General features: G+C 43.1%; 1 protein-coding gene across 1 annotated transcript in view; it reads right to left on the bottom strand.

The window, feature by feature from the left end:
- mybl2b (v-myb avian myeloblastosis viral oncogene homolog-like 2b) overlaps positions 1-14,999 on the bottom strand; it is a 50,708-nt gene extending 35,709 nt beyond the window's left edge. The window contains exons 1-3 of the mRNA XM_070894897.1: positions 14,735-14,999; positions 9,654-9,750; positions 3,964-4,035 (exon numbers count right to left, since the gene is read on the bottom strand). Coding sequence (XP_070750998.1) covers positions 3,964-4,035; positions 9,654-9,750; positions 14,735-14,754 — 189 coding nt within the window. The 5' untranslated portion in view covers positions 14,755-14,999. The remainder of the gene's footprint in view (positions 1-3,963; positions 4,036-9,653; positions 9,751-14,734) is intronic.
- Positions 15,000-20,252: the final 5,253 nt, after the last annotated feature.

Below are 20,252 nucleotides of genomic sequence, written 5' to 3'. Positions count from 1 at the left end.
CAACGTATTGAATTCAAATCTTCATCCTGGTTTACAAATCCTCCTCTGCCTCGTCCCATCATATCCCTGCTTTCTCCTCCAGCCCTACATCTCAACAAGTTACTATTTGACATTTTAATCATACTAGCTACAGAAATAAAAATAAACTTTTACTTACTGGACTTACCTATTATTACCAATCACATTATTAGCTTTTCCTTTGGTTTTCCAATGATTAACTCCCAAGCATCACCTTTCTTCTACTATAAAGCTTTCAATATCTCAGCGGCACACTTTGAAATTCTCCCTCCAAATCCATCCAAAGCACTGCCACTCTCCTTACCAACAAAAGCTTTCTCAAAACTGATCTCTTCAACTCAGCCTTCTGCTACATAAGAAATAGGAGGAGTAGTAAGCCACAAGGCCCCTCGAGCCTGCTCTGCCATTCAATAAGATCATGGCTGATCTGATCTGGACCTCAACTCCACTTTCCTGCCTGATCCCCATAACTGTTGACTTTTGCTGCCCAGTGAGAGTTTCAGATCTGTGAAGCATCATGGAATGTTTAAAATTAATCGTTGAAAAAAAACTGAAAACAATGTACGCCCTGAAAATAAGACGCACTTTATATATTTATTAAACTAAAAGCAAAAAAAAAGTAGTCTACCACCAATTTTCTATGTTTCTATAGGAAGGGGGTACTGAAGTTTCATGTTTAGCCATGAACTCATTGAATGGCGGTGCAGGCTAGAAGGGCTGAATGGCCTGCTCCTGCACCTATTTTCTATGTCTATGTTTCTAAATCATTTTGCACTTAAATTTGAATTAAGCAATGTAAATAAGACAAAGTGAGAATTAAAAACCAAAATTAAATCATTAAATAATTCAACTGAAGAGTAAACCAAAAAATACTTTAATATAATTTGCTCACTTTGGACAAATAATCCATTTAATTGGCAAAAACTGGATACAGTTTGAACTTATCCAAAACAATTATCCCCCATGATTGATGAACCAAACAAACAATCAATCAATCAGGGAGGTTCAAGCATTCCAAATACTGGGAATACAAAGCAGCATCTTTAAAAGACAAAAGATGGCTTAACATTTTGGGTGTAGATCCTTAAACAGGACTGAAATCTGGAAGATAAGCAAACCCCTTTATAGAACTAAATGAGACAACAACTTGTATTTATATAGCGCCTTTAACATAGTAAAACGTCCCAACGTGCTTCACAGCAGTGTTATAAGATAAAACAAATACATTTGACACCGAGCCACAGAAGAAAAAATTACGGCAGATGAAGGTTTTAAGGAGTGTCTTGAAGGAAGAGAGAGGTGTAGAGAGGCGGAGAGGTTTAGGACGGGAGTTCCAGAGCTTAGGGCCCAGGCAGCTGAAGGCACAGCCACCAATGTTGAGCAGTTATAATCAAGGCTGCTCAAGAGGGCACAATTTAAGGAGCGCAAACATCTCAGAGGTATGGGGGGCTGGTGGAGATTACAGAGATAGGGAGGGGCAACCCATGGAGGGATTTGAAAACAAGGATGAGAATTTTTAAATCGAGGCTTGCTTAACCGGGAGCCAATGTAGGTCAGCGAGCACAGGGGTGATGGGTGAGTGGGACTTGGCGCGAATTAGGACACGGACAGCCGAGTTTTGGATGACCTCAAGTTTACGTAGGATAGAATGTGTGAGGCCAACCAGGAGTGCGTTGGAGTAGTCAAGTCTAGAGGTAACAAAGGCATGGATGAGGGTTTCAGCAGCAGATGAGCTGAGGCAGGGGCGGATACGGGCAATGTTAGAGGTGGAAATAGGCAGTTTTAGTTATGCCACGGATGTGAAGCTCATTTCAGGGTCAAATAGGACACATAGGTTGCGAATAGTCTGGTTCAGCCTCAGACAGATACTAGGGAGAGGGATGGAGTTGATGGCTAGGAACGCAGTTTGTGGCGGGGACCAAAGACAATGGTTTCTGTCTTCCCAATATTTAATTGGAGAAAATTTCTGCTCATCCAGTACTGGATGTCGGACAAGTGGTTTGACAATTTGGAGACCACAGAGGCGTCGAGAGAAGTGGTGGAGAGGTAGAGCTGGGTGTCGTCAGCGTATGTGGAAACTGGCACCGTGTTTTTGGATGATGTCGCCAAGGATCAGCATATAGATGAGAAATAGGAGGGGGACAAGGATAGATCTGGTGGACACCAGAGGGGACAAAGAGAGGGAACAGGTAAAAATCAAGACAGATATACTAACAAATACTATCCTCTTTTCCTCCTCTCAGATCATCATGTCACTCTTGTCCTCACATTCCATCCCACTAGCCTTTAAATCTGCCCGATGATCCCACCACATTTCCCCCTCCCTTCCAACTCCTATTTTTGCAAAGCCCTGTTCCCTTTGCAATACCCTTGTTCACCCTCCTATTGACTCCAATTCTGGTTGCCCATGCCTCAGATCTTTACCGTGCAACTGTTGCAAAGATATGACCAGGGTTCCAAAGCACACCTATACTATAATTTACATGTACTTCCTCCATTCTGGTGCATTGTATTCAGTGCTTATCACCTGCTCCTCTACTATGGGAGACCAAAAGCAGATTGGGTGACCACTTTGCTAACATCTCTGTTCTATCTACAGGCGTGATCCTGGCTTTGCCTTGGCCCTACATTTCAAGTTCCCCTCAGATTCCTGCTCTGACCTTTCTACCTTTACCACTTGTGCAATTCCAACAAACTCAACACATATTTCAGGGAACATAATTTCAGGAATGATCTCATCTTTGTCCTCAAAACTCTGCTGAAAATCTGACTTTAGCAACTTCACGATTTCTTTGCTCCTGCCCATTTCTTGCATCCACCTTCCACCCATTTCAATCCTATAAAGGGTACGCTCATCTTCCAGTTGACAGTCAATGCCCAAAAGGTTAGCCTATCATTTTCAAATATTGATTGACTGGCAGTAGATTCAAGAATTATTTGGCAGAAAATATTACTGATAAAATTAACAGGTTAGTCGGGAGAAGGAGGTGGTTGGGTTTGAGAGCTCAAAACAAGCTTTTCAAAATCATTCAGAATTAATAAGTGTTAAAACTGCATTAAGGTTATCTGTGGTAGCTTGAGCAAGGGTCAAAGAGGAAGGATGCTATTGAATAATTGGTACAGAAGATTGCTACAAAAGAGCACTTTTTCAGACCACATGCGAAAAAGTAACTGGCACAAGCAGACCTTTTTCTTTAAAAAAAAAAGACAAGTTAGTGTTGAGAACGCAATGTTAACATCTAGCACTTAAAGCGTACCATCCTAATATGATACCTTAAACCTAAGCTGAGAAGCGTACGCTTACATCACCAGAGTAGCATTCGCAGTTTCCACACCAGCCATTCTTGGGGCCAAAGAACAAGAATGCAAAAGCTCTGCAGATGTCTTTCAGGCTGTGAACTTAGGCCTATTGGAAATTAGGTTATGACTAATCAAGCTCATTCCGCACTAGCAAAGAAAGAAGATTTGCATCCCATCAGTTTGGGAAGAATTGAAGACCAGGTTCCAGAGTAAAACAGCAGTCTACTAATGAACTACACCACTTGACCTATAGGCAATAGTTCTACAACAATCAGCAGGGACCTTGTACTTTCTTGTTAGGAAGTGCAAAGCAAAGAATTGTCTTATTGTGCATCAATCTGTAACAAGAAAGCTTAGTCCCTGCTAATTGGAGGGCAGGCCAGACATTTTATAGAGATGAGCAGAGGCTAGGTTCTTTCATTTTTGAGCCTCCACTGGTTTTGCAATCTTACCACTGCTTGTTCATAGTACTCAGAAAAATGGGTCCAGATAAAAGTGTGTGTGAGTGTAATTAATAAATACAGCAGGAGATTTTCTGAGATCTACGCATCCACTAATGGGAAGATAGTTTGTAAGATCAGCTTTGCTTATGAAGCACTGGGATGAGTGACTACTTTCAAAAGTCACAACTACAAAGATACTTACTGAGAAATTACTTGCTATAAGTTTCCAGTCATTTTTGCCATATTGCTTTATCAGCTTCTTCAACCTTTCATCCTATATAAAAGTAAAAAGTTTAACTTAAACCCCTTTAACACGGTAATGTCATTAATATTCTGTTGTAGACAGTGCAGTGCCTCTTGCAACCTCTCTCGCTATATGGCACAGGACCCTATAATAGAGAGCTCTGCACAAAGGAACATTAAGAGGTTCAAACCCAATAAACTGGGATCCGAGTAGAGTGTAACTGCCATGCTTTCAGCACTTTCTAAATTAGATTCCCTTGTACAAGGGGAGAAAAGTTGCATCAAACTAGAACTTTTTGTTTCTAATGTGACTGATAAGTGACTTTAAAATAGCAATGTCCTCATAAAAGAATGTCTGGTAAACCGATTTACCTCTGGGAATTAAGGACAGCTAGAAGAATTTTGTATAATTCTTTTTGCTACTATATTAAATGCTTTTGTTAGTATATTATATGATTCAGACCATTGGTGTCGTTAGTAAAGTTTCCCTAAACAAAAGGGTGACCCTTTAAAATGTGGTCATTAATATCTGGCCATGTCAGATAGGCAGTTAAGCATGCCACTACCTAGCATACCCACCGTCAGTCTATTGGAAATAGAGCGCCGACTTATATTGGAACAGCTAGTGTTGTGGAGCAGAATAGCAGAACAGTAGATGATGTCACAAACTACCAAAAAACTAAACACAGTGAAAGTGGGACCAGTGGCGGGGATAAAAGGAGCAGGGGCCCGAGATCACAGCGGGAGTGGGACCAGCGGCGGGGATAAAAGGAGCGCTGACCCGAGGCCCAAGATCACAGCGAGAGCGGGAGATTGAGGCCACAAGTAAAACAAAGAAGTAAAAAGAAATCGAAGTGTGACGTCACAGTCAGCGGGTAAGTGATTGGCTGGTGGATTGGTGAGTATTTTATCTTTTTCTTTTTCTTATCTGTTCGGAAACCATTGGCATTGTTGTCAAATTAAGTTAATTTAAGGGTTAATTCATGGCAGGAGAGTCCAGACCCGTGTCATGCTCCTCCTGTGCTATGAGAGAAGTCAGGGACGCTTCCAGTGTCCCTGACAACTACATGTGCAGGCAGTGTATCCAGCTGCAGCTCTTGACAGACCGCATTGCATGGACTCACTCTGGAGCATCCCTGATGCTGAGGATATCGTGAATAGCACGTTTAGTGAGTTGGTCACACCACAGGTAAAGGTTACACAGCCAGATAGGAAATGGGTGACCATCAGGCAGAGCAGTGGAAGGAAAGTAGTGCAGGGGTCCCCTGCAGTCATCTCCCTCCAAAACAGATACACCACCTTGGGTACTGTTGGGGGAGATGGCTCATCAGGGGAAGGCAGCAGCAGCCAAGTCCATGGCACCAGGGATGGCTCTGCTGCACAGGAGGGCAGGAAAAAGAGTGGGAGAGCAATAGTGATAGGGGATTCTATTGTAAGGGGAATAGATAGGCGTTTCTGCGGCTGCAAACGAGACTCCAGGATGGTATGTTGCCTCCCTGGTGCAAGGGTAAAGGATGTCTCGGAGCGGCTGCAGCGCATTCTGGAGGGGGAGGGTGAACAGCCAGCTGTCATGGAACATATAGTTAACAACGATATAGGTAAAAAAACAGGATGAGGTCCTACAAGCTGAATTTATGGAGCTAGGAGTTAAATTAAAAAGTAGGACCTCAAAAGGTAGCAATCTCAGGATTGCTACTAGTGCCATGCGCTAGTCAGAGTAGGAATTGCAGGATAGCTCAGATGAAGACATGGCTTGAGGAATGGTGCAAGGGGGAGGGATTCAAATTACTAGGACATTGGAACCGGTTATGGGGGTGGTGGGACCAATATAAACCAGACGGTCTGCACCTGGGCAGGACCGGAACCAATGTCCTAGGCGGAGTGTTTGCTAGTGCTGTTGGGGAGGGTTTAAACTAAAATGGCAGGGGGATGGGAATCTATGCAGAGAAGCAAAAAGGGGGCAGAAGCAAAAGGTAGGAAGGAGAAAAGCAAGAGTGGAGGGCAGAGAAATCAAGGGCAAAAATCAAAAAGGGCCACATTACAACATAATTCTAAAAGGACAAAGAGTGTTAAAAAAGACAAGCCTGAACCCTCTGAGTCTCAATGAGAGGAGCATTCGTAATAAGTGGATGAATTGACCGCGCAGATAGCTGTTGATGGATATAATGTAATTGGGATTACGGAGACATGGCTCCAAGGTAACCAAGGCTGGGAACTCAACATCCAGGGGTATTCAATATTCAGGAAGGATAGAAGAAAGGAAAAGGAGGTGGGATAGCATTGCTGGTTAAAGAGATTAATGCAATAGTAAGGAAGGACATTAGCGTGGATGATGTGGAATCTATATGGGTAGAGCTGCAAAACACCAAAGGGCAGAAAACGTTAGTGGGAGTTTTGTACAGACCACCAAACAATAGTAGGGAGGTTGGGGATGGCATCAAACAGGAAATTAGGGACACGTGCAATAAGGGTACAGCAGTTAGCATAGGTGACTTTAATCTACATATCGATTGGGCTAACCAAACTGATAGCAATACTGTGGAGGAGGATTTATTGGCGTGTATAAGGGACGGTTTTCTAGACCAATATGTCGAGTAACCAACTGGAGAGCAGGCCATCCTAGACTGGGTCTTGTGTAACGAGAGGGAATTAATTAGCAATCTGGTCGTGCGGGGCCCCTTGGGGAAGAGTGACCATAATATGGCAGAATTTTTCATTAAGATGGAGAGTGACACAGTTAATTCAGAGACTAGGGTCCTGAAGTTAAAGAAAGAAAACTTCGATGGTATGAGATGTGAATTGGCTAGGATAGACTGGAGAATGATACTTAAAGGGTTGACAGTGGATAGGCAATGGCAGGCATTTAAATATCACATGGATGAACTACAACAATTGTACATGTGTGGTGTAAGAATGAAAAAGGGGAGGCTCAACCTTGGCTAACAAGGGAAATTAGGGAGTGTTAAGTCCAAGGAAGAGACATATAAATTGGCCAGAAAAAGCTGCAAACCTGAGGACTGGGAGAAATTTAGAATTCAGCAGAGGAGGACTAAGGGTTTAATTAGATGGGGGAAAATAGAGTATGAGAGTAAGCTTGCAGTGAACATAAAAACTGACTGCAAAAGCTTCTATAAATATGTGAAGAGACAAAGATTAGTGAAGACTAATGTAGGTCTCTTGCAGTCAGAATCAGGTGAATTCATAATGGGGAACAATGAAATGGTAGACCACAATGCATTGGTGGTCATTTTCCAACATTCCATGGACTCTGGTTCAGTTCCTATGGATTGGAGGGTAGCTAATGTAACCCCACTTTTTAAAAAAGGAGAGAAAACAGGGAATTATAGACCGGTTAGCCTGACATCGGTGGTGGGGAAAATGCTGGAATCAATTATTAAAGATGTAATAGCAGTGCATTTGGAAAGCAGTGACAGGATCAGTCCAAGTCAGCATGGATTTATGAAAGGGAAATCATGCTCGACAAATCTTCTAGAATTTTTTGAGGATGTAACTAATAGAGTGGATAAGGGAGAACCAGTGGATGTGGTGTATTTGAACTTTCAAAAGGCTTTTGACAAGGTCCCACACAAGAGATTAGTGTGCAAAATTAAGGCACATGGTATTGGGGGTAATGTATTGACGTGGATAGAGAACAGGTTGGCAGACAGGAAGCAAAGAGTGGGAATAAACGGGTCCTTTTCAGAATGGCAGGCAGTGACTAGTGGGGTGCCGCAGGGTTCAGTGCTGGGACCCCAACTATTTACAATATACATTAATGATTTAGACGAAGGAAGTTTGTAGATGACACTAAGCTGGGTGGTAGTGCAAGCTGTGAGGAAGATGCTAGGAGGCTACAGGGGGACTTGGACAGGTTAAGTGAATGGGCAAATGCATGGCAGACGCAGTATAATATGGATAAGTGTGAGGTTATCCACTTTTGTGGCAAAAACAGGAAGGCAGATTATCTGAATAGTGACAGATTAGTAAAAGGGGAGGTGCAACGAGATCTGGGTGTCATGGCACATCAGTCATTGAAGTTAAGCATGCAGGTACAGCAAGCAGTAAAGAAAGCAAATGGCATGCTGGCCTTCATAGCGAGGGGATTTGAGTATAGGAGCAGCGAGGTCTTACTGCAGTTGTACAGGGCCTTGGTGAGACCACACCTTGAGTATTGTGTGCAGTTTTGGTCTCCTAATCTGAGGAAGGACATTCTTGCTATTGAGGGAGTGCAGCAAAGGTTCACCAGACAGATTCCTGGGATGGCAGGACTGACATATGAAGAAAGACTGGATCGACTAGGCTTATATTCATTGGAATTTAGAAGAATGAGAGGGAATGTCATAGAAACATACAAAATTCTGATGGGATTGGACAGGTTAGATGCAGGAAGAATGTTCCCAATGTTGAGGAAGTCCAGAACCAGGGGGTCACAGTCTAAGGATAAAGGGGTAAGCCATGTAGGACCGAGATGAGGAGAAACTTCTTAACTCAGAATTGTGAACCTGTGGAATTCTCTACCACAGAAAGTTGTTGAGGCCAGTTCGTTAGATATATTCAAAAGGGAGTTAGATGTGGCCCTTATGGCTAAAGGGATCAAGGGGTATTGAGAGAAAGCAGGAATGGGGTACTGAAGTTGCATGATCAACCATGATCATATTGAATGGTGGTGCAGGCTCAAAGGGCCGTATGGCTTACCCTTGCACCTATTTTCTATGTTTCTATGTTATTTTTTTTAATCCGTTGCTGCTCTGCCGCACGCTTCAGTGAAATTGAAAATCATCAGGCAAACAGCTGCTGTGGTTATTTAGATTGAATGAATTTGATTAATGTGTCAACCTTTCTTCAACAGTCTCTTGAGATTACGAAAGGATACAACCACATGCTTGATTGGTTACACATAGCAGTGACCAAATAAGTGCAATACCCTCATATGAAAAATAGTTCACGTTCAGCAGACACCCAGGTCACCCTTGCCACTTTTACTGGTGATGGATTCCACAACACATGTCTGTAACGTACAGATTGATGTCCATATTTTGAAATAGCAGTTCCTTAGAGATTCTTGATTTCCCTTTGCATCAGAATCCTTAGTGCAAACCCACCATAAGAAGTGGGTGCTGCTCCTGCTTTCACTCATTAAAAAGGTGCAACCTGCACATTGTTCGCACTGAAAGAACGCATTTCCACTTTCTCATTAAAAACTAGTGCAGGGATATTTCAGTGAATAACCAACATGACATGAATCAGCAAGTCCTGAAAGGAAAGATAAAAGGTTCGACTTCCTAAAATATTAGAACAGTATCTCTTCCTGCCCAGGGTGGCTATGAAGATGTTTTAATTGCAAATTAGGAGAGAACTTTTTTTAGAATGGTTTTAATAATATTGATCCAATACTATACAAGAGTTGAATTTTTTTTTCATAAACACACAGGGTATCAATGGTGAAAGATGCTCTGGAGTTCTGTGCATCCATTGCATTTCATATTTAAATGCCAACTCAAAAAGGTGCTTCATTCTATCATGACAATGCCACTGCCATTCGATGTGATATCAGACATTGAAATCGTATCCATTTCACAATCCTAAGTATATTTTTTTTTTAAAAAGGAAGAACATTAAAAATAAGTAATTTGGTTTCAGAGCAGATACCTCTTCCGAAGTCCATTTGACTTTGTACAGTTTATTGGCATCTTTGTGGTCTGGAACATCAAAATCCAAATCCTGCGAGAATTCATCCAATTCGTCACTATATATATATATATACATAGAAAAAGAAAGCATAGTCCATCATGGTGTAGATAAAATAGGTCACCGTTCAAGTAAGCACACCGAGCATTTGACTTACAGCGGAAACAGCAGTCGGGTCAATATAATCAGTGCAATAAACAGGTTTAAGAAAGTTTTGAGTCTCTTCTGATATCCTATGATCAACTTGAAAGATAGTTATCTCTTTTTTTATTATTAACATGGCCCAAAGTAGTTAACTCTCTCCTCAGACCAGCAATCATGGATTGCATGAGGACCCCTCTTATGTGATGATTTAAAAAAAAATAATTCCTAGTTTTTCATGCAAGTTTTGTCAAAGTTCACAAAGTACTAAGTATAGTTTAACAGCCAAGTGGTATTCTCAGTTTATCACATGTCAAAGTACCAGCAGAAACTGGATGAAAATAGTTCACGGCACTAATTCAAAACTTTCAATGCATTTCCATTCCAGCTGTGATTCAGTTGGTAGCACCCTCGCCTCCAAGTCAGAAGGTTGTGGGTTCAGGTCCCACTCCAGAGCCTTGAGCACAAAAATCCAGGTTGACACTTCAGTGCAATGCTGAGGGAATGCTATACTGTCGGAGGTTCCGTCTTTCGGGTAGGACATTAAATTGAGGCTCTATCTGCCCCGTCAGGTGGATGTAAAAGATCTTATGACACTATTTTGAAGAACAGCAGAGGAGTTATTCCCCGGTGTCTGGCCAATATTTATCTCTCAATCAACAACATTAAAACGGATTATCTGATATTATCACATTGCTGTTTGTGGGAGCTTGCTGTGCGCAAATTGGCTGCTGCATTTCCTACATTACAACAATGACTACACTTCAAAAAGTTCTTCATTGGCTGTAAAGCACTTTGGGACATCCAGTGGTCGTGAAAGGTGCTATAGAAATGCAAGTCTTTCTTTTTTATATCTGTTCCTGACTGTACTCATGAATTTTCCTGCAGAGTCATACTCAGACTCAGCAGCCAAACTAGCATCAGCTCTGCAACACACAAACACTCAGCCCATATGCAATTCTTGGACAGTCTTGAGATTAAGTCTGGAAAGCTGGTTAAAAAAAAACTGGAATAAAAACAGAAAATACTGGAAACAATCAACAGGTCAGGCAGAGGGAGAAACATAGGGTTAATGTTTCAGGTCACTTTGCCGTCCACCATCAATTCTTTCTGCCTCACAATCTGTCTTTCTGTTTGTAGTGCTCTCTTTCTGACTCCTTTTTTCATCTGTGTTCTTCTCACATACACTTTCCTTTATCATCTGTGTGACTTTTTCTTACTGTCTCCTCCCTTTGTGCAAATCAATCCTTGTCCCTGCCTCCTCATTTCAGTACATCTCTCACTTTCTTTCCTATTATATGGTGCTTTTTTCTATGTATTCACATCTCACTTTCTGTACATCTTTCACTTTCTTCTTTTCCTTTTATTTGCCATGCAGACTGGGAGGCAGGCTCAGGGCTCCAAACTTCTGATAGCGCAAACTGCCGAGATAATTGCTGTGACTGTCGACTTGTCACCTTCGTGCAAGGGGGCCAACCAAGATCAAGGTTGGGAGGCAATGAGGGTCAGCGGTATGTTGAAGTGGGGAACTGGAGTTTAGTACTAGAAGAAAGTAGGAAGCCAGGGGCTGGGACTCGGGCTTAGAGAGAGCAGGAAGGCAGGGGTTTAGCTCCTCTGGCAGTTGGGCTAGAAATTCAAGCATTGGGCTTTGGTAGCAAGTGAGAATGCATCGATTTTCACATGCTTAGCAAAGATGAATCAGATCTGTGGGAGATGATGGCCAATAAATGGACAAAATCTTTTTATTTAGATACATAGAATATAAATTATGTAAACACCCCGATCAACAATAATTGTAAATTATAAATGTGTTATCTAAATACCCAATAAATTAGATTTCAATAGGATAAATACAAATAATCTGGGAGAAAACATGTAGGGCACTGAAGTCCTAGGACCGGGGAATAGAGCCAAAAGCAACCAAACGCACATTCAAAGCAGCGGAGACAAAGATGAGGAGAGGCCAATATCGTGTGTGTACTCGGGTGACCTTGGGAGTGGAATCATGTGGTGCTCACCCACTTGCTTCAAACCTTCCGTGGGCACCATAGGACATGCAGTGCTTTATTGACAGTCAGGACAAAATTATATTCCAACTCATACATGCAGTTTAAGTTTGTGTGAAGCAGTTGGAGTTTGTTTGAACCAGTTGTATTAATGGTGTCTCCCCCACCCTCCATCCTCTCATCTCTTATGGAAGGGGGTACTCATCAGGAACTGGTGATTGCATTGTGCGATTCGGGAAACCATTTTATTATTTGAACAAAGGCCAATGGCATACTTTATGCGTCAATTATTTGATGCATCTGTATTTTGCACACATGAACTGAGCCTGAAAGAGCAGACACAAGGAAGACAAGTACTGGTCTCTGCACTACAAACAAAACTCATCTGCCAGAGTTGGATCAGGACCTAGGTCCACAGTATTGCCAGCAATGAGTTCCACCACCAATTGTCTCCTTAGTCAAGAGCTGTTGTAGAACAGGTAGCATAATTCAGGATTAAACCATCAGTCTTTTCCAATGTTACATTATTGATTGGATCCCTGGAGATCCACACTCGACCAATGTCTCCATATTCCTGATTTCTATGATTTGCTCAATTCTAGCACCGTTCTTCCTCTAGGCTCATTGAAGGTCAATATGCAAGGTGAAGATTTGTTTTTGAACATGCATGAACAAATCATGTCTCAATAGAATTTTTAAAAATTCCCCTCAACAGCAAGAGACCAAGCAGTCTCTAAAATCATGTTTTAAAAGTTTAGAAAGGGGAGCGAAGATGCTAGGCAGATTTCGGCCCAGGAACTGATGTAGAAATAGCTGCCATGAAGCAAGCCACAGAATTGGCTCTATAACTATTACACTTTGCGACAAGAACAGGTGCTGTCTAATTTGTCAGCAGATTGTAAGCCCCACAAAAATGCCTGTGATGCTATCTGAACTCTGGAGGTCAACGCTTGTATATTTGGGAGCTGACAGCACAAAAACCATGCTCTTGTTGTCAGCACTAGCTTAAGGCAAAATTAACTTTTGAGAATGTGTTTGGGGGAAAAAAAAATGTATAATATAGTACAGCATTTTCTTCATCAGTCACAAGCAAATCAATTTACATCTTGTGCTTCCAAACAAACAATTATTTGTTAAAACATTTCTTCACAAAGTTACCTTTTCTGCAAGCAATTAAATCAAATACACAAAACATTGCAAGCCACTAATACTGTCTAACACTCTTAGAAATGTTAAATTATTTGGAGACAAAAGGGAAAATTATAAATGTCGAAACCTTGCTGATGAAGGCTCGCAACCAAAAAGGTATCTTGAAATTCTCTATATATTTCCACCATAGTCAACCTTTTTAAACAAATACATAAATTTGAAATATATACAATCGTAGAATCAATAATACAGAAGGAGGCCTTTCAGCCTTTGGTACCTGTGCTGGAGGTAACTTTTCAGCTCAAGATAAATTGGGGTGGATTTTCCCCGATTCTACACCTTGCATTTATATAGCACCTTTCACGGCCTCAGGACGTCCCAAAATGCTTCACAGCCAATTAAGTACTTTTGAAGTGTCATTGCTGTAATGTAGGAAAAGCAGCAGTCAATTTGCGCACACCAAGGCCCTATGTGCTTGGGTGTCCCTGGAGAGGGAGCATGCGGTGTCCACGATACACTTGAGGCTTTCCACAACCGGTGGGCACCAGAGGGACTGGAGTACATAGCGGATACAAGGAACAAAATTATAATTTGCAAAGATTTTTATGTTAGTTTTATTGCACTTTGGAACTCATTGCTTGTGCCCCTTATGCTTTAAGGGTTCCCGATTGATGATTTAATCATCCAAATTAATCAAAAAGAGAGAACGGTCCAACAAACAGCAATGTATTAATGACCAAATAATCGTTTTTTAAGTATTGGCTGATGGATAAATATTGGCCTTAACAGTGCCATGGGATCTTTTATGTCCATCTGAGAGGGAAGATGTCTCATCCGAAAGACACCACCTCCGACAGTGTACTGTACTGGAGCGTCAGCCTAGATTATGTGCTCAAGTCTCGGGAGGACTTGAACCCACAACCTTCTGACTCAGAGACGAGCCGTACCGGACACCTATAAAAGGAACCCACTCAATTTTCCATCCATTAATTTAAATGGACAAAAACATTCAGCGGGTTCCCTTCCAAGCGTGCACTCCTCCCCATCCAATTTTTCTGTATTTATAGTATCAGGCCATCCAAATATGCCCGGGACCCAGGAAAACCTCATCAACTTTAATACAATTTCCCTGCCCTTTCCCATATCTTTTAAAATACATCCAATTCCCATTAAACAATGTTCTAGTCTGTGTCCCAAAGCTAGTTGGAAAGCATTCCAGGATCTAATAATCCTGTGAATTTTTTTTTTAAATCAATCTGCCCCTTTCTTCCTTCTGGCAACAAAAAAAAATCCAACTTGCCCCTTCCTCCTTCTGAAACAATCCCGAGTCTATGCACCTTCGTTACGGATTCCCCAACAGGAGGAAACAACCTTTCCCTGCTTATCCTCTCAGAACCTTTTATAATCACGTTGAAAACCTGCCAGATCTACTGTTAACTGTTTTAGTGTTTGGGGAGGGGGAAGAGAGGGGGGAAATAAAGCACCACCTTCCAGTGCCCCCATTATTGGGAGATGGGGCGAAGGTGAAAGGGGGGGAGGGGGAGTGGGGGAGAAGGGAGAGCAGGATTTCAATACAGAGAGATGGGGGAATCAAAGCAAACATTTGAAGTAAAACACTGAATGCTGGAAATACTCAGCGGGTCTGGCAGCATTTGTGAAGAGAGAAAAAGGAGAGAAAGCTTTTTTTTTTGCACACCCAGCCAAAGGAGGGATGATTTTAAGGGGGGGGGGAGGTCGCTCACTTACCAGAGGGTCTGCTGAGCCATGGTCAATCGCACAGGGAGGACGCTCGGGGTTACTGCGGCCTGGGAGTAGGCTGCAGCCCTGAAGTGGGCCAATTTACAACTAAATATATATATATATATATATAAATATATAAAGCAGCCCCGGGGACCGCTGTGGTGTGGTCTGGTGCGGGACTGCTGCCCTTGTCGGTGTATCTCGGAGCCGGCCTGACGCCTGTCTTGCTCTCGCTCCCGCTCGGGCTCTGGCACTTTCCTAAAACCCGCCAAATCCGCCGCTCGCAGCCGACTGGTGGGGGCGCTGCTGCGCCTGCGCACTGGCCGCTCTCCCCTGCCCGGGCCAACGTTCCATCCCGCTCTCCCCTGCCCGGGACAACGTTCCATCCCGCTCTCCCCTGCCCGGGACAACGTTCCATCCCGCTCTCCCCTGCCCGGGCCACTGTTCCATCCCGCTCTCCCCTGCCCGGGCCAACGTTCCATCCCGCTCTCCCCTGCCCGGGACAACGTTCCATCCCGCTCTCCCCTGCCCGGGCTGACGTTCCATTCCGCTTCTTTTTCCCTCAAAAGCAAAACACTACTGGCTTCATGTGTCATTTTTTTTGTGACGGCACTGCAAATAAAAAGGTTTAAAAAAAAATAGCCTCTGGCGTTTCTTTTTTGTTTCTCGGTCAAGCCAGCATCAAAGCACTGACCACACTCGACCAGCTCCGTTGGGCGAGCCATAGTCGCCTGTATGCCCGACGCGAGCCATAATCGTCTGTATGCCCGACACGAGACTCCCAAAGCATGCTCTGCTCGGAACTCCTACACGGCAAGCGAGTTCCAGGGGGTGCAGAGGAAACGTTTCAAGGACACCTTCAAAGCCTCCCTGATAAAGTGCAGCATCCCCACTGACACGTGGGAGTCCCTGACCAAAGACCACCCTAAGTGGAGGAAGTGCATCTGGGAGGGCGCTGAGCACCTCGAGTCTCGTCGCCGAGAGCATGCAGGAACCAAGTGCAGACAGCGGAAGGAGCGTGCAGCAAACCAGACTCTCCACCCACCCTTTCCTTGAACGACTGTCCCACCTGTGACAGAGACTGTAATTCCCATATTGGACTATACAGTCACCTGAGAACTCAATTTTAGAGTGGAAGCAAGGCTTCCTTGATTTCGAGGGATTGCCGATGATGATGATGATGTTGCAAATTCGACCTCTTGCTGTTTTCAGGTGTCATGCCCCAGTGGCTCAGCGGAGAGCACCCTCGCCTCGGAGGCAGAAGGTTGAGAGTTCAAATCCCAGTCCGGCGCAAAAAAAAAATCTAGGCTGACACTCCAACGCAGTACTTCCATCTCCTCCGGATTCAGTTACTCCAATGCTTTCTTCACTGGCTCATGCAGCCCTGGCTCAGTGGGTAGCACTGTTGCCTCGGAGTAAAAAGGCTGTGGGTTTATAGTCCCACTCCAGAGACGTGAGCACAAAAACCTAGACTGACACTCCAGCGCAGTCATGAGGGAGCACTGAAACTGCCAGAGCTGCCATATTTTGGATGAGACATTAAACCGAGGCCGCGTCTGCTTTCTCAGCTAGACTAAAAAGATCCCGCAACACTATTTTGAAGAACAGGGGAGTTATCCCTGGTGTCCTAGCCAATATCATATGCATGCCAATTAGCTGCCGTGTTTCCTACATTGCAACAGTTCAAAAAGTATTTGACGCTTTGGGACGTCTGCTGGTCGTGAAAGACCCTATATAAATGCAAGTCTCTCTCAGTCTGGCTTCTGGCTTCTCTCTCTCTCTGCAGATCTTTCTTGCATGACTTTGCTGAGAAGGACATTGCTTTTTTTTTTAATTATGCAAATGTAAAAATACTGCGGATGCTGGAAATTTGAAATAAAAACACAGTTATTGTTGGAAGTACTCAGTAGGTCAGGCAGCATCTGCGGAGAGCGAGAGAAAAACGAGAGTTAACTTTTCAGGTCAACGAACTGCTCACAGTCACTGGCTATTCGTGAACCAGTGCCAGTGTGCCATGTCTCCCAAGCACCAACTAAGGATCTAAACAAGGACAAGCAATAAACGTAACAGTGATTTTGCCTTTTTTGGTGGATTTCGAGACACCAAGGGATTCTTTGGCAAAATGCCAGCTCGGGCTCCACCTCATGTAAATATCCGTGGTTCCATTCCCGGGTTCATGGTCCATCTGGCGGGTTGTTGGACAACCGTGTTTCTACACTCTCAACAAAATGAATCAACTGTTTCACTACTGCTTTCAATGACATTTGCACCAGTGCGCATAATGCAGGCTTCTCATAAACTTAGATGTGGCCTACACTTCAACTATTTGATAGAGCACAATAATAAATAACCCCACTAGGAGCAAATGTTGAGCCATAATCTGAATTTCTCCATGTGAATCCAACCTTAAATTCATTCTAAACTGACTGCTTGTCCCTGTTTAGCTCTTTCATAGGTGCCTGGGAGACAAGGTACACTGTCACTGGTTTGCCACAAGACTGAGACTGTCAGTGTCGTGAGATATTGAATGTTTTATTGGCCCAAGTTTAAAAATCTATAACATTGAAAGTATTGCTTATAGCATGCATTTTGTATTCCTGTAAAAGAAAGACTTGCATTTATATAGCGCCTTTCACGACCACCAGACATCTCAAAGTGCTTTACAGCCAATGAAGTACTTTGGTGTAGTCACTGTTGTAATGTGGGAAAAAATACAATTACTTCCTCCTGACACATTCCTATCATACCTGCCTGTCAGTCTTAAACTATTCCTGTTATGTTTGTCACATTCTTATCTCCCATCAAATCTTCCCAGTTGTGTCTCCAAGGAAGGTAGTGCTGTGCATCACAGTGCCAACCACCACTACTCAAATCCATCCTCTTGCTGTTCCTACTACCTCTATCATCTTTCTCCGCAAACCTCTGATGATCCCCAAGCGCAAGCCCCTGTGTCACTGCTGCCGCGACCGTGGGTCTTGACCCTACTGTTACACAAGAATTAGGAGCAGGAGTAGGCCAATACGGCCCCTCGAGCTTGCTCCAGTATTCAATAAGATCATATTGCTCCTTCCAATCCCAGTGCCAGCCTTTTGTACAAAAGCCATGGCTAACTTAAAGACTTCTCAGCAACAGCTGTGAATGTGGCTTTTCAGCAGATAGCAAGATTCTCAAATCAGCTTCCCCAGCATTCAGGATGCCTATGCTATTTAAATAAATATACTGTGCAGAATGCAATTTAACACAGGATTACCTAGCTCCGTGCTGGACAACTCTTTTCTAAACATACAAGGATCCACCGCCCCATTGCTCCTTGACCACGTATGACTATGCTCTTGGAACCCATCCAATAAATGTTCTCATTAATCTTTATCTCAAGTTGAGGCTAACGAAAGAAATAAAGGGCGGTATCCAATTAAAAACAAGGGCATACAATGTGGCCAAAATTTGTGGAAGGACAGAAGACTGGGAAGCTTTTAAAAGCCAGCAAAGAATGACTTAAAAAATGAAGAAAGGGAAGATAGACTATGAAAGTAAACTAGCACAAAATATAAAAACAGATAGCAAGAGTTTCTATGGGTATATATAAAAAGGAAAAAAGTGGCTAAAGTAAATGTTGGTCCTTTAGAGGACGAGACCGGGGAATTAGCAATGGGAAACATGGAGATGGCAGAAATTTTGAACAAATATTTTGTATCAGTCTTTATGGTAGAGGACACTAACAATATACCGACAGTGGATAGTCTAGGGGCTGGGGGGGGGGGGGGGGGGGGGGGGGGCAGGGAGAAACTTAACACAATCTCTAAGGAGGTGGTACTCAGTAAGATAATGGGACTAAAGGCAGATAAATCCTAGGGTCAAGAGAAGTAGCGGCAGGGATTATGGATGCATTGGTTGTAATTTGCCAAAATTCCCTGGATTCTGGGGAGGTCCCAGCAGATTGGAAAACTGCAAATGTAACACGCCTATTTAAAAAAAAAAAAAGAGGCAGACAAAAAGCAGGAAACTATAGATCAGTTAGCCTAACATCTGTGGTTGGGAAGATGTTGGAGTCCATTATTAAAGAAGCAGCAGCAAGACATTTGGAAAAGCAAAATTTGGTCAGGCAGAGTCAGCATGGATTTATGAAGGGGAAGTCATGTTTGACAAATTTGCTGGAGTTCTTTGAGGATGTAATGAACAGGGTGGATAAAAGAGAACCAGTGGATGTGGTGTATTTGGACTTCCAGAAGGCATTTGTCAAGGTGTCACATAAAAGGTTACTGCACAAGATAAAAGTTCACAGGGTTGGGGATAATAGCATGGATAGAGGATTGGCTAACTAACAGAGAACAGAGAGTCGGGATAAATGGTTCATTTTCTGGTTGGAAACCAGTAACTAGGGGGGTGCCGCAGGGATCAGTACTGGAACCCCAACTATTTACAATCTATATTAACGACTTGGAAGAAGGGACTTAGTGTAACGAAGCCAAGTTTGCTGATGATACAAAGATGGGAGGAAAAGCAATGTGAGGAAGACAAAAAATCTGCAAAAGGATATAGACAGGCTAAGTGAGTGGGCAAAAATTTAGCAGATGGAGTATAATGGAAAGTGTGAGGTCATGCAATTTAGCAGAAAAAAAATCAAAGAGCAAGTTATTATTTAAATGAAGAAAGATTGCAAAGTGCTGCAGTACAGCAGGACCTGGGGGTACTTGTGCATGAAACTCTTTTGAGTTAACCTGCAAAACATAAAACATGTATCCGTGCCACCCGACCTGGATGACACACACAAGACATTTACAAGGCCCTTTTTTGGTTTTTTTGGGGTTTTTTTGTGGTTTTTTTTTTTGGGCACTAAAAACAAATTTTTCCTTTTTCCAGTGCCCCCTATAAAAGGAGAGGGGGACACTAAAAGCACCGGCAATTAAAACAAATTAAACTTTAAAACGTAAAATCAAATTAAAATTTGGTTGCCGGGCGTGATGATGCACTCCAGTCCCTCCGGTGCCCACCTCTCGCGGAAGGCCGCGAGCGTACCGGTGGACACCGCGTGCTCCATCTCCAAGGACACCCTGGACCGGATGTACTTGTGCATGAAATACAAAAGGATAGTATGCAGGTGCAGCAAGTGATCAGGAAGGCCAATGGTATCTTGGCCTTTATTGCAAAGGGGATGGAGTATAAAAGCAGGGAAGTTTTACTACAGCTATACAAGGTTCTGGTGAGGCCACATTTGGAATACTGTGCAGTTTTGGTTTCCATATTTACAAAAGGATATACTTGCTTTGGAGCAGTTCAGAGAAGGTTCACTAGGTTGGTTCTGGGGATGAGGGAGTTGGCTTATGAGGAAAGGTTGAGTAGGTTGGGCCTCTACTCATTGTTCAGAAGAATGAGGGGCGATCTTATCGAAACGTGTAAGATTATGAGGGGGCTTGACAAGGTGGATGCAGAGAGGATGTTTCCACTGATAGGGGAGACTAGAACTAGAGGGCATGATCTTAGAATAAGGGGCCGCCAATTAAAACAGATGAGGAGAAATTTCTTC

This window comes from Pristiophorus japonicus, chromosome 12, assembly GCF_044704955.1.
Source record: "Pristiophorus japonicus isolate sPriJap1 chromosome 12, sPriJap1.hap1, whole genome shotgun sequence".
In the NCBI taxonomy this organism is placed as follows: domain Eukaryota; kingdom Metazoa; phylum Chordata; class Chondrichthyes; family Pristiophoridae; genus Pristiophorus; species Pristiophorus japonicus.
This window is presented reverse-complemented; position numbering and strand designations above follow the sequence as displayed.